This window comes from Triticum aestivum, chromosome 5D (genome assembly GCF_018294505.1).
Source record: "Triticum aestivum cultivar Chinese Spring chromosome 5D, IWGSC CS RefSeq v2.1, whole genome shotgun sequence".
NCBI classification, from domain to species: domain Eukaryota; kingdom Viridiplantae; phylum Streptophyta; class Magnoliopsida; order Poales; family Poaceae; genus Triticum; species Triticum aestivum.
Genome location: NC_057808.1, coordinates 508627256 through 508641596, shown reverse-complemented (window position 1 = coordinate 508641596; position 14341 = coordinate 508627256). Strand labels below are relative to the sequence as shown.

The 14341-nt window shown below is 44.6% G+C and overlaps 1 protein-coding gene across 1 annotated transcript; it reads right to left on the bottom strand.

Annotated features, from left to right (window-relative positions):
- Positions 1-481: 481 nt before the first annotated feature.
- On the bottom strand, positions 482-14140 carry LOC123123300 (uncharacterized). Its single transcript, XM_044543775.1, has 2 exons — positions 13012-14140; positions 482-981 (listed from the first exon to the last, which is right to left on the bottom strand). The coding sequence occupies exons 1-2, from the start codon at positions 14051-14053 to the stop codon at positions 947-949; spliced, it is 1077 nt and encodes a 358-aa protein (XP_044399710.1). The 5' UTR covers positions 14054-14140; the 3' UTR covers positions 482-946.
- Positions 14141-14341: the final 201 nt, after the last annotated feature.

Here is a 14341-nt window from a genome sequence, read left to right as displayed (position 1 = left end):
TCTTCAGTTTCCATGTTGACGCGGCTACAGTTCTGATAAGTCCTCATGGGAGCTAGCTACCTGGTGTCCCGGTAGGTGAGGTGAAAAGTGGTCTTGTTTTGACAATCCCCTCATGAGAGCTAGTTACTCAGATGGATTACATTCCCAAACAAAGCAGGTTATCAGTAGCATAGCAGTTGTTTTCCTCATCTTATCATGCAACTTGACCTCAGTGGATTTTTGATATAACGCCAAAATAAGTTCAGTTTCAAGCATTTCTCCAGCAATGCCGAGAGAATTGTGCCACCTCGACGGCTCTGCAATGCCTTCCCACAGCAGCACATGAACTGCTTGTGGAGAAAACTGCCACTGTGTGTATATTGTCAATTCCAGACTTTCTTCAACTGCTTAGCGAAATGCATATGCAGTACACGGGGTATGAATTTCCAAGCAATTGGAAGCCGCTTTCGATGACGAGGCCGATAAATTGATATCACGCGATCGTTACTGTCCATATTTTTTAAGCTCTGCCCCCGAAAAGAGAAAGAAGACTGAAAAACAAGAACATTCTTTGACAGGTGGCTGCTTTAGATAAAGTCAAGTCTGCTGCTGGGAAAAAAAATAGAGAGAAGAAAATACGAGAAATAGACATGCTTAGAAAGTGCCTAAACTGTCCACGCTTCGAATTCTACATGATGTTTGGGTCTTCCTCCATAGCCGGTTTCCATATCTCACTAGATCACACGGTGACTGCAAAGGTCTTTTCAAACTGCCAGCAGCCAAGCAGCGAAACAACAACTTTACAAACTGCAAGCAGCCAAGCAGCGAAACAACAACTTTACAAACTGCCAGCAGCCAAGCAGCGAAACAACAACTTTACAAACTGCAAGCAGCCAACCGGATGACCCAATACTATCACTACTACCACATCCCCAGCTAGAGCTTGACAAACACTTGAAACACCAGCTCATTGCCCCTGGCCCGTGGAAGCTGCTTCCATTGCTGCAGAAATGCAAGAAATTTAGAATGTAAAATATATTGATTGATGGATCATATTTATTTGCTTACTCACCAATTGCACCGGGACCGGACCGACACGTCGCACTAACACAAACACAGAATGTAGATACATACATTTATAGAATCGTTAAGAGTATGGACTTGTACTCGGAAGGAACACCACTTTTTCTTGAGCACATATGTCGTCATGTGTAAGGCAACTAGCTAACAGACATATTTTCATTTCAGATTTCTAAGTGCCACTGAAAGATTGTAAAAGGGGATCTATTATATACTAAAAGTAATTTACAGGCTAATCAGAAAAGGGGGAAATATACTAGAAATTACCAAAAAAAAATCAGAAACATCTTACCATTCATTACACGGACCCATATTATTATATACAGAATTAAAACGGATTAGATTTAAGCTAAGCTAGGGATGTGTTCGCATGGGCGTCCAGCTGTCCACACGCCCTTGAGTATGCCATGAATCTCACAACCCATTTCAGAGTTCAGGAATTGATCATGGAAATGAATTTGCACCATGTGTCCCTGCCACGCGTCCTCCCTAAACCCTTGCACCGTCACTTCCTACCGTCCGAGTTCCAACGCCCATTGTCGGCCCTTCCTGTTTTCTAGCTGCACGACCAATATGAGCCCTCACTACCATCAACCCCTTTGTCATGAACAATCCTCCCCTTTGCTTTTTCTCAGGTTCATCGTCGCCCAAGTCAGGTCGAAACACCTCTCCATCTCCATCCAGCCCACATGCACAAGAACACCACCGCTCCTGGGTGATGCCCTATAGTGGTAGGCTGCTCTATTAAACATGGTGGTCAGATACATGAATATGCCCGCCTCACCCCAAGCCTATCGTCCGCAGCCGCCCGGCCATCACCCTCAACGGCGACCTGCAGGACATCTCCATCCTCAACTTATCTACTACTCTTCCCTGCAAAAAAAAAAAAGAACTTATCTACTACTCTGGTTAGTCCTTCTCTACCTCCCCTCATCGTCGAATCTAAAGGACAGTCCTTTTTTTTCAGTTTCTCATCTTGTGATGCACTAGATAGAAGCGAGCCAGATTGCAGCGGGGGAATATAATCTTTTACGAAGGCCATCAAGAGATCCACGTAGCATAAAGAGAAAAAGGTTAAGGAAATATGATCTTCCAGCATGGTGATCAGCAAAGCAAGTACAGACATATATATATATATTCCCTTTTGAGATCATACGTGTTCTTTTTCTATTCCCCTGCTCACCTTCTTGATTTTACCTTATGCTGCTGCCAAGTTCAGGGAGAGTCCCTGCAGAGAATGTTATTATGGATTTATGTTACATGTTAGCTTCTGAGGACTAGGTCTTTGGTTGAAGATGCGCCTGGATTCCTTGGTCGCTGCATGTATATTTAATTTGTTCATGCATCAGATTTGTATTCTGGGCAGAAAAGCTATGTATGGATTCCTTGCTCGCAGCCTATTTAATTTGTGCATGTATGCCATTCCATTTTGCCAGATAAGACGTTTGACAAATTTTATAGAAGGAAGCAGTTAATTGTTCTCATTCCCTGTTGCAGAATAGCATTAGTTACTCAAGTCATCTTCAAATCAAATGATTGCTAGGACTCATAGCATTAGTGGTCTGAAGAAATTTTGCTTTTTTGGACACCGTGATGAAATTTTCTTTATTTTGTTAATTTATCATATATCAAAACGTGACAGATTTTTAACATGCCCATTCTCTTGTAGGAGGGTTGTTTGCCTATCTGCAAGCCTTCACTATTATCAAAGTGTCATAATTCTTGCATGTATCTAGCTGTTTGTTCCTTCAATCTCAATATGGAATTGATTCTGCTCGCAAGCTGCCCAGGTACATGAAATAGCGTTCATTCACTACCGATCTTTTTTTTTTGTTGAAGTATAAACTGAAATTACATATCTAGGTAATCTTCTAATTTTAGTATCTTTTGCATCGAACATTGTTAAAAGTACTATTGTATTTAGTAGTGACCTTTAAATAAATGCAGGCTTATTTAGTTGAATATCTTTGTTTCGATAGTATATAGGTTGGGGCAACTTCATTTTGAGAATTTCATTGCTTTACTAGATTAGTTCATACTTCCTTAATCTCTCTTCAAGCTTCCATTTTGGACATCAGCACGGCTTAGAAAACATAACTTCGACTCTTTGACCAAATTCTAATCGAGTATATTATTATATTTGTTAAAACATCTATTGTGAAAGTATGTTTTGAGACAAACTTATGCATATCATTTTCAAGTTCCTAATCCAGATATTTAAATATTATGTGGTCGAAGTTCCAAAAGTATAATTCTAACTATGTCCAAGACTAGAACTCTTAGAGAACTAGAGGTAGCACTGGCGGGGCTTCATGAGGACAAAAGTTGGTCGTCGCCCGCCCAGCCAGGAGGGAAAAAATTATATATATGCCAGCCCAGTCCATTAGCAGACCAAAACATCCATCTAGGGTTCAGCACTGCCTGTCGACCTCGCATCCATCTAGGGTCCAGCACTGCCTCACATCCAGCTCTGAGCTCTGCCCCCGATTCAACCACGCCCAACTTCTTTTAGCTTGGCTACAGGAGAGCATAAATGTTGACATATGGGGTGGACTTTAGGCCCATCTTACAATTTCAGAAAAATCTCTAAGGGCCCATGTAGGTGTCATGACAAGGGGTGGTGGGAAGTTTAGTCCCGCCCCGCTAGTGGAGTTGGACCTCCTAATAAGGGATTCTCTTCCACATGCTACTGGAGCTTGAGAAGAGAAGAGGCCTTCGCGCACTCCTCCGCCGCCCGCCTCGCCACGCCTCGTCACGACGCGCCGTGGGTTGCGGGATTGAGCCGAGCCGAGCTCTCATACCTATATGTGAGGCGTTGGCCAACCCTAGCCGCCACGAACAGATCGCATCTGCTCCACGTGCACCGCCCCTGTCGTTCCTTTTGCTGCTGCTGCCGCCGGTGATTCCACCGTGTACACGGTTGATGGGAGAGCAGGCCTCTGAAACCCCGCCTCTCCAGATCCTCTACGGGAGAGGGGTGATTACGTTTTTGGGGAGCGACTGCTCGCCTCCGATCGACTACTTCCTCTACATTTGCGTCGTCACCATGTCCAACGACACCGACAAAGCCGCCGCCGAGAAACTTGAAGCTGAGAAGAAGGCCGCCAAGGATGCCGCTGCTGCCACCGCCGTCGCCGCGGCCTCTGCCTGGCCAATTGGAGGGTATAACCCATTTATCCCGTTCCTATTGATTTCTGTTTTAGCCATGCTAGCGTTATACGTAGATGTGTCTGCTGTTAGCGTAGTATGTGCTTGCATGATTGAATATCAGCATGTGTTTATTTCTGTCAATGCCATGCTAGTAAGTTATTCGTGGATTAATTTAATCTAAAAACTGCCTATTTATTCAGCAATCTAAAAACCTAATTTGTGTAGGCATTTTTTGGCTAGTGGCTTTGCCGCTGCACTGAAACCGGATAAGTTTACCGGTAAATACTTTAAGCGTTGGCAGACCAAAACCACCTTATGGCTTACGGCTATGAACGTGTTCTAGGTCGCCTGTGTCCCTTCCACGGGAACGATTGCTCCTGAACAGGAGAAGGCGTTCAAGGAAGCCATCGTCATATTTCTTGGAGCAGTTCTTAGTGTGATCGGAAGCAAGTTGGTTGACGCATATTTACATGTGCGGCTTGCCAAGGACTTGTGGGAGGCGCTCGAATCTAAGTTCGACATCACCAATGCTGGGAGCGAGATGTATATTATAGAGCAGTTCCACGATTACAAGATGGTCGAAAATCGTCTTGTATTTGGAACAAGCTCATGAGATAATATGCATCGCTAAGGAGCTTGAGCTTCCTAAGTGCGATTTACCAGGCAAATTGGTCGCGGGATGTATAATCGCTAAGCTCCCTAATTGCTGGAGGAACTTTGCTACCACTCTGAAACATCAGAGGCGTGAATTTGGGCTATGCTAAGAATAGCATTCGCTATAAATTTCTAGTAGTGAAATCTGAGGTACCTAACCAGAAGGTCGGTACAATTATGAGAAAATTGCTTCTATACCATCGACAACCTCTGCAATGGCTTATTTGCCATCCAACAAAGCTTCAGTGCTTATATACCAAACACAAACCAAATCTATTGCTTATTTGCCATGGACGTTAGTCTCCCGTTACCAAGTTTCTGTTTTCTTGTCAGTTTTCTTGCAAAATCCAATTTTACCCTCGCTGCAGATTAAAAAAAAGACAACTCGCCCACGCACCTGACTCTCCACGAGACCACAACTCAACGCACGCACACCTAACCCTCCCCATCCCCACGCACGCACGCACAAGGGCAACCTCCAGCGAGCGACAATGGCGGAACCGCCGCCGGCGCCACCATCGCCCCTGCCGCCGCTCCCCCAACCCCCGCTGTTGCCGCAGAATCTCGACGCCGCTGCGCCTCAAGGCTTCTCGCCCACCGCATCTTCGACCCTATCCAGGCGACGCCTAATGGCGGAACCGCCGCCGGCGCTTCCCCAGCCCCTGCCGCACGATCCCGCCGCGCCGCGCCTCTATCCCTCTCGTCTACCGCGTCTTCGATGGCCTCCGCAAACGGGCTAGCAGCGGCAACCTCTCCCAGCGGCCATGTCGCCCAGAACGCTAGGATTGGGGATTCCGGCGAAGTGGAGAGTAGGGCAGTGGCGCCGACGGCCGAGGCTCTTCCCAAGATCAACTCTTCTATGGGCGCACTTGCAGCAGCCCCTCCGCCCCAGATTTCCATGCCCGACGAGGAGGAAGGCATGGCAGACGAATGCAGCTCAACCTCTCTCTCTGCTATTTTGTGCTAGGTAATTTCTCGGGCTCTCTCTTTTTATGCAGTTTTTGACTAGGTAAAAAGAGAGAGAGCCCGAGAAATTGCATAAATAGAGAGCCCGAGAAATTATGCCACTAGTGTATGCCTAACAAAATTATGCAACTAAAATGGTTAACTAGGTAGTGCTATATCTGTTAGGCGTACTACCTAGTCAACCATTTTAGTTGCATAATTTTGTTCAATGATGTTTTGTTATAAAATGCAACTGACTAACACTAGTTTTTCCCATTGTTTATTTAATGCAGGTCAAAGTTCATGTGCAGGAGCACACATGTTCCAGCACAAAGAAGAAAAAGAAGCAGAAAAATGCTTCAAAGGCATGGGTATGTGAGAAAGTCATGGACTGGGTAAAAGAAGATCCTAGTGTTCGGCCGATGGAATTACGCAGGAGGCTACATGACAAGTACAAGATCAAGGTCCAATATACAAAAGTATTCCGTGGCAAAGGGCTAGAAATGGCTAAGTTGTTTGGTAATTGGGATGATTCTTTTGACAAGCTATATGCTTGGAAAGCTGAGGTTGAGAAGAGGTCTCCTGGAAGTATAGTTCGGTTGACCACATGGAGTATGATCAGAAAAAATATTTCATACGGATGTTTGTTGGGCTGAAGCCTTTGTGCGATGGATTCTTGGCTGGCTGCAGACCTTACTTGGCGATAGATAGCACTCATTTGACAGGCAAGTATAGAGGCCAATTATCTATTGGCTCTCCCCTGGTCTAGCTATATGTTCAGATGCAGGAAAAGGGATTGACACTGCAATCGAACAGGTATTTGGGTATGCTGAACATAGAGAATGCATGCGACACTTGGTTGTGAACTTCAAGAAAAAATTCCATGGTAAAGTTTTTGATGATCATTTGTGGCCAACTGCTTATTCATGAACTCCTCGAGGGTTTGACTATCACATGGCAGCCATAGAGGAGAAAAAGGCTACTGCAATAGCATACTTAAACAAGTACCACAACAGGCTATGGTCAAGGAGCAAATATTCAACCTCCTCAAAAGTGGATTATGTGACAAATAATTTGGCCGAGTGTTTCAACAACTGGATCCGCAAGCACAAAGGTTTAATGTTGTTTCAGCTCATGGACAAGATAAGGAGAAAGATTACGATTAAGTTTGAGAAGAGAAGGGTAGCTAGAAAATTTCAAGGTCGGCGTATACTTCCAAGTGTCATGAAGGAGTTGAATGACATAAGCAGGGGGCTGGACATTGAATATGAGAGAATAGATGACATGATTGCAGAGGTGAGTGAGAGTGTTGCGCTAGGTGGCAAGCGCCACGTCACTGATCTAGCAAACAGGACATGCACATGCAGGGCATTTCAAGTCTCCGGGAAGCCTTGCAAACATGCAATTAGCTTTATTACTGGAATTAGGGGGGTCACAATAGAAGACTTCGTTGATGATTGTTACAGCGTTGCCAAGTTTGCTGCAGCTTATACTCCTATTCTTCCTGGCCTAACCGACATGTCTCAATGGCCAAGTGTGAACAAAGAATTCTTCTTGAACCCCCCAATCCTTAGGAGGGCCCCTGGGAGGCCAAAGGTACAGAGGCACAAAAGTGGTGCTGAAAATAGCAAGGGAAAGGGAAAGAAAGGCCAACACCAATGTCCAATTTGCAAAGCTTATGGACATAGATGGCAAAGCTGCAAAGATGCTGCTCCTGAAGCACTAGAAGCCTATGCGGAAGTAGCAAAGCAGAAAAGGTACTTTCTATTTCAATATGAGATTTCTGTTCCACCTTACTCTTGTCTTAATTAAGCTATAATATGTGAAACTCATGCAGGGACAAAAGAAAGAAAAAACCCATTACACAAGCTATTTGTACAACAACAGATCAAGCAACTGATGGTACACTACCTCTACTTCTGTGTCCAAGTGAAAATGAAACTGCACTAGCTCTACTTTCATGTCCAAGTGATGCAATTCAAGGCGATGTTGCCAAGTCGACATCACCGAAGACTACCTCTAAATCTAGAAGGTATGAAAACTGCACCAAATTTACTTATATTCTATGAGTGTACCATAGTATGTAATCAATTTTTTTGATGTAGATCAAAGGTGATATCTGCTGCGCCTGACAGCCCTGCAATGGGAACTCGAAGCAAGAAGAGAGCTACGCCTAACAACCAAGCAATGGCCAGTCAAAGCAAAAAAAAGTTGAAACTATGAAATGCTCTAAAATCTTGCGTATTATTTCTGTATCGCAGCTCTTCATGTGTATGCTATTTTATTTAGAGACTTGCTTGTGTGAACAACATATTTTGGTTGTGGTATTTTGGTTCTGGACGATGTGAACTTGGTACTGATTGTGTGAGAATTTTAATATGGTGTTTTATGAGTGTCTTCTAAATGACGTGAATTTTCTTGAGTATATTACTCTGTTGCTGGAATTATTTATATCCTGGAATTGTTAGATAATCACTATAATTTTGCTGGAATGCTGAAAATAGAGGAGGAATGTTGTCAATTTTTTTTCTGGACATGTTCTACAGTTGTTTGCTTATTTGCCATTGAGGGCAGGATGGTCATTTTGGGCACTTAACGGACTGAGTTAACACTAACTGCTAGTGGTATATAGGCAATAGATTTTGTTTGTGTTTGGTATATAAGCACCGAAGCTTTGTTTGATGGCAAATAAGCCATTGCAGAGGTTGTCGATTGTATAGAAGCAATTTTCTCTACAATTATGGAGTCTAAGGACGCTACATTCTTCGAGAATATATTTCCTATGAGATATGCAAAGCACTTCTAGACAGGAATCTGAGGAGACTCCTGAGCATGCCATTCCCATGGTATATTATGAACAAACACATGATGAAAATCCTGAGGATGACGAGGAAACCCTTGGTAGGGGAAGAGACAAAGGACTGCAAAGACCTTTGGTGATGATTTCCTCGTGTACCTCGTGGATGAAACTCCCACTTATATTTCAGAAGCATATGCATCTCCAGATGCCGACTACTAGAAGGATGTTGTCCGTAGCGAGATGGACTCCATCATGGCTAACGGGACATGGTTGATCACTAAACGTCCCTACGGTTGTAAACCATTGGGATGTAAGTGGGTGTTCAAAAAGAAGCTTAGGCCTGACCGTACTATTGAAAAGTACAAGGCTAGGCTTGTGGCCAAGGGTTATGCCCAAAAAGAAAAAGATTTTCTTCGATACTTATTCACATGTGGCCAGACTGACCACCATTCGAGTATTACTCTCGTTGGCGGCCTCACATGGTCTTCTCATCCACCAGATGGATGTTAAGACGGCCTTCCTGAAAGGAGACCTAGATGAGGAAATCTATATGCAACAGTCAGATGGCTTTGTAATAGATGGTCAGGAAGAAAAGGTGTGTAAGTTGCTAAAATCCTTATATGGCCTGAGACAAGCACGTAAGCAATGGCATGAGAAGTTTAATGCAACAGTCAGATGGCTTTGTAATAGATGGTCAGGAAGGAAAGGTGTATAAGTTGCTAAAATCCTTATATGGCCTGAGACAAGCACCTAAGCAATGGCATGAGAAGTTTAATACAACTCTGACATATGTCGGCTTTGTTGTTAATGAAGCTGACAAATGTGTATACTATCGCCATGGGGGGGCGAAGGAGTTATATTGTGCTTGTATGTTGATGACATACTAATATTTGGAACCAACCTCAAAGTGATTGAGGAGGTTAAGTCATTTTTGTCTCAGAACTTTGAGATGAAGGACCTTGATGTGGCCGATATTATCTTGAATATCAAGCTACTGAGAGATGATGAGGGTGGGATTACACTTCTGCAATCTCATTGTGTTGAGAAGGTGTTGGGTCATTTTGGATATTCGGACTGCAAACCATCTCAAACACCATATGATCCTAGTGTGTTGATTCGAAAGTTCGAAGGCACAACTAAGGATCAATTGAGATACTCTTAAATTATTGGTTCACTCATGTATCTAGCGAGCGCAACGAGACCTGACATCGCGTTTGCTATGAGCAAACTGAGCCAATTTGTTTCCAAACCAGATGATGCATGCTATTGAAAGAATTATGCGCTATTTGAAAGGTACTATGAACTATGGACTTCACTATACCGAATACCTGTCGGTACTTGAAGGGTATAGTGATGCGAATTGGATCACTGATGCTGATGAGATGAAGGCCACAACTGGGTATATATTTACTCTTGAAGGTGGTGTTGTTTCCTGGAAGTCTTGCAAGCAAACGATCTTAACGAGATCGACAATGGAAGCATAATTAACACCATTAGACACATCTGGTGTCGAAGCAGAATGGCTTCGAGATCTTTTTATGGACTTGCCAGTGGTTAAAAAGCAAGTTCCGACTATCCTTATGAACTATGACAATCAGACAGTTATTGCCAAAGTGAAGACTTCAAAGGACAACATGAAGTCCAACAAACATATAAGAATGAGATTAAAAGCTGTCAGAAAATTAAGAAACTTGGCTACTATCTTGTTACAAAGCTTATACAAGCAAGATGCTATCCTACAGAGCGGTCTTTTGAGGAACACACCTATATGAGGTCGACTGGTGGTCACAGTCTATGAGATTTGGGTGATCTCTAGCAAGCTCATGAATAGGCCAGGAGTGTGACTAATATGCTCCACCCGAGGGGTCAGCCTTCGGCAGCCTAGTACTAGTAAGACATGTGGTGAAACTTCTTTACGCCAAATTGACAATTCAAGGCATAGTCCATTGTTCAGTTGTGACGGAGTGTAGCTACATGCTCTAGGTGAAGTTCAACCTTAACAGGTCTTCACTGAAACAGTGGTATATCAAAAAAGCGATTGGAACAGAGGACACAATGGGCCCTTGAGATCTGGAGGGGGGTTGTTGAAATATGGGGTGGGCTTTAGGCCCATCTTACAATTTCAGAAAAAACTCTAAGGGCCCATGTAGGTGTCATGACAAGGGGTGGTGGGAAGTTTAGTCCCACCCCGCTAATGGAGAAGGAGTTGGACCTCCTTATAAGGGATTCTCTTCCACATGTCATTGGAGCTTGAGATGAGAAGAGGCCCTCGCGCACTCCTCCGTCACCCGCCTCGCCACGCCACACCTAGTCATGATGCACCGCGGATTGCGGGATTGAGCCGAGCCGAGCGCATACCTATGCGCTTATTTTTGTTGGTCAAGAACGGAGAGCCCGTAACAAACGCGTCACCTATCCAAGACGTCGGATCGTGGGCTCTCGCCGACTTGGACGTGGGTCCAGCCCACGTCTCTCCACCCAGACACGCATATATATGTGAGGCGTTGGCCAACCCTAGCTGCCACGAACAGATTGCATCTGCTCCACGCGCACCACCCGTGTCGTTCCCTTTGCTACTTCTGCCGCCGGTGACTCCATCCCGTTCACCGTCGTGTACACGGTTGACGGGAGAGCAGGCCTCCTAAACCATGTCTCTCCAGATGATGTACGGGAGAGGGGCGATTAGGTTTTTGGGGAGCGACTACGCGACTGCTCGCCTCCAATCGACTACTTCCTCTACGTCTGTGTCGTCTTCAATCGTCACCATGTCCACCGACGCCGACAAAGCCGCCGCCAAGAAACTTGATGCCGAGAAGAAGGCCGCCGAGGACGCCGCTACTGCCACCGCCGCCGCCACGGCTTCTGCCTGGCCGATTGGAGAGTATAACCCGTTTATCCCGCTCCTACTGATTTCTGTTTTAACCATGCTAGTGTTATACGTAGATGTGTCTGCTGTTAGCGTACTATGTGCTTGCATGATCGAATATCAGCATGTGTTTATTTCTGTCAATGCCATGCTAGTAATTTATTTGTGGTTTAATTTAATCCAAAAACTGCCTATTTATTCAGCAATAAACACTATTAATTGGATTCATGCAAACTAAAGAAGAGCATTGCGGGGGAAGGCAGGAAGGAACTCATAAGCACTATTAACTGGATTCTTTAGCTTGGCCCATCCCAACTTTTTTGTTGGAAGCTCCACCACTGAGAGGGAGTGGCTGCTAAATCATTTGCTTTCAGCACTATTGTGTTTCAAATCTGACTTAACTCGCTATTGATGCGATCATACTATTTTGTATATGGCCATGACTTCTGAAATAGATATTGCAAACTTAATACATTTTGAACCTCTTCTATTTTATTGAGCGAGGCCCTCTATTATCTCAACTTTGGTTCTTTGTTGTGATTACTAACGTGCCACTAATTAATAAGAACACTTCTACATTTTTACGTAAAAGATGTTATAAATAGATTTTCATGAAAAATAGGTTGCAGCTATACATGCAACGGTTAATGGTCAAAGACTCAAAGGTACCCATTGTACATTGTGCAGTGTCAAGAAATGTCATCCACTGTTGGATGAGAATAGTAGGACATTTCTACGTGAGCCCAAAAACTCATAACATACCACATCTATTATATGAATTTCTGTCACACATACATTACTCATAACATACCACATCTATTATATGTTAAAGACACAATTTTGACACGATATTAAAGGCACATTTTATCAACCATGAATAAATAGTCAACCAAGAGAACTCCACAAAGCCCACAATCTAAACTTTAAAGTTGCGCTGGTTTATCATCAAACAAAAACTATTGGCTAGCTCATGATCTAAACATTAGCTTTTTGCATTGATCATTTGATCTAATACAGCGTACAAATGGTTTTCTGTGCTCATAATATGATGTCACATGAAACGGAAAAATAATCACTCCCAAAAACTTAAGCTGATTAAAAACAATTTGTGCAGGATTATATATTTTATATATGATAACATTTTCAGTGAACATGCAACCCTACAATTTCTAATCATATACGTATATTTTCATCTTTAACCTAATGTCCCACTTACGTAAATAAAAGTAAATAGATCGATTAAGAAGTTTTCCACGCAATTGTACAGAACACTGCTAAACACCATCCAACTGTTGATATTTTGTCTAGGCTAACATTTTGGTGGCTATATAGTCATACTATTTATGGTTGCATAGTAATAACATTTTGGAAAATATAAATTCACTTTTTCACAAAATGAATCTACACACGAAAAACAATGCCTTCGCATTTGTGAGGGCTACTATGCTAGTTGATTATACAGGGTTGAGACTATTCTAAAATGTTTCTACTTGCTAACAAATACTATATATATACATATGCACATAAGTAATAGTACCTGGGAGGTAGAAATTCATGTACGGGAAGACTTTTCTGCCGGGACGAGAGACCATCCTGACTCGCCCAGACTTGAGATCGGCCATATAGGAACCAACCCATGTGCTCACAAAAATGACTTGGGTGCCCTCCGCGATGCCACTAATCATCAATGAACGCGGCGACCTACTGATCCCATATTGTGTTGTGATAAAGAGGGCACCATCAGGGAGTAGCGCCTTAAGATCGATTACCCTGAGTTTTGTCCATCCCATGGCTCCCTCGGGTCCAGCCTCCCTCGACCACAGGGTTAGATCTGTGACATCAACCACGGCAGCGTATCCCAACCCGCCATCTTCCGCCATCATGACAGTCCCATTGCCATCGATCGGCTTCTCGAACGTTGACAAGCGTAGTGTACCAAGCTGGCATTCGATGACGCCATCGATGTTGAAGTAGAGTGCATCGCCCACAAGGACGCTAGGCGCATCCATGTTAGAGAAATAATTGGCATTGGGGTGATTAACAGAGGCAAACTCCGTCCAGAGGTCAGTCTCTGATGAGTACAGCCAGCCCGATGTGATTTCCTCAAACTTCTTGGGGCGCACAACAGCCACAAGGAAATGCCCGTCTTGGCAACCGTGGTGGTCGCAGCCTTGTGCGGTGCAGAGCACCGCCGCAGTGAAGCCGATCAGGTTGTTCGAAGGCGAGGGCACGCGGCGCTGGTGGCCCGTCATGGGGTCCAACACGATGAGGTAGGACTTCCCGATGTCGGCGAAGAGGGCGCGGCCGTGGCGGCAGTCCATGACATGCCAATCGGGATGGTCGGCCTGGGCAGGGAAGTGAGAGTAGATGGGGCCCTTTTCGAAGAATCCCAGGACGGGAGGCGTCCGGTGGAACTCGCGGTAGCGACGGCGAAAGCCCCGGTCGGCGAGGATGCGGCGCCATGGCTTGCAGGCGGCGGAGGCGCGGACGAGCCAGGCGGGCTCGTCCGGCGGAAGGCGGAAGAAGACCTCCTCGAGGAGCTCTTCCATCAGCACCGGCGGCGGCCGCGGCGGCGGCATGGTGCGGCCGCGGGCGAGGGTTTCGGGTGGGGAAAAGTTTGAGATTGGAGAGAGGGAGCACAGAGCGAGTGTGGTCTGTGGTGTGCCACGGACTGAGCCGCCTTCTCCTAGATGAGGCTGGCCGCTGAGAAGCAATTACAGGAGAATTTTTCTTGCAAAAATCTTAGGAGGCTAAACGATTCCAGTATAATTTGAACTAAAACTACTAGAAGTAATTTGAAATGGAGGGAGTAACATTTTCTTGGATTCCAAGAAAATTACAGGAGAATTTTTGCTGCAAAAATTTTA

What these genes read in the sequence shown, in the direction of transcription:
- LOC123123300 (XM_044543775.1), bottom strand. Translation starts at nt 14,053, where the DNA reads ATGCCGCCGCCGCGGCCGCCGCCGGTGCTGATGGAAGAGCTCCTCGAG. An exon ending in CATGAATTTCTACCTCCCAG is followed by an intron (nt 982 to 13,011) that starts GTACTATTACTT and finishes GCATTTCTGCAG; the next exon opens with CAATGGAAGCAGCTTCCACG.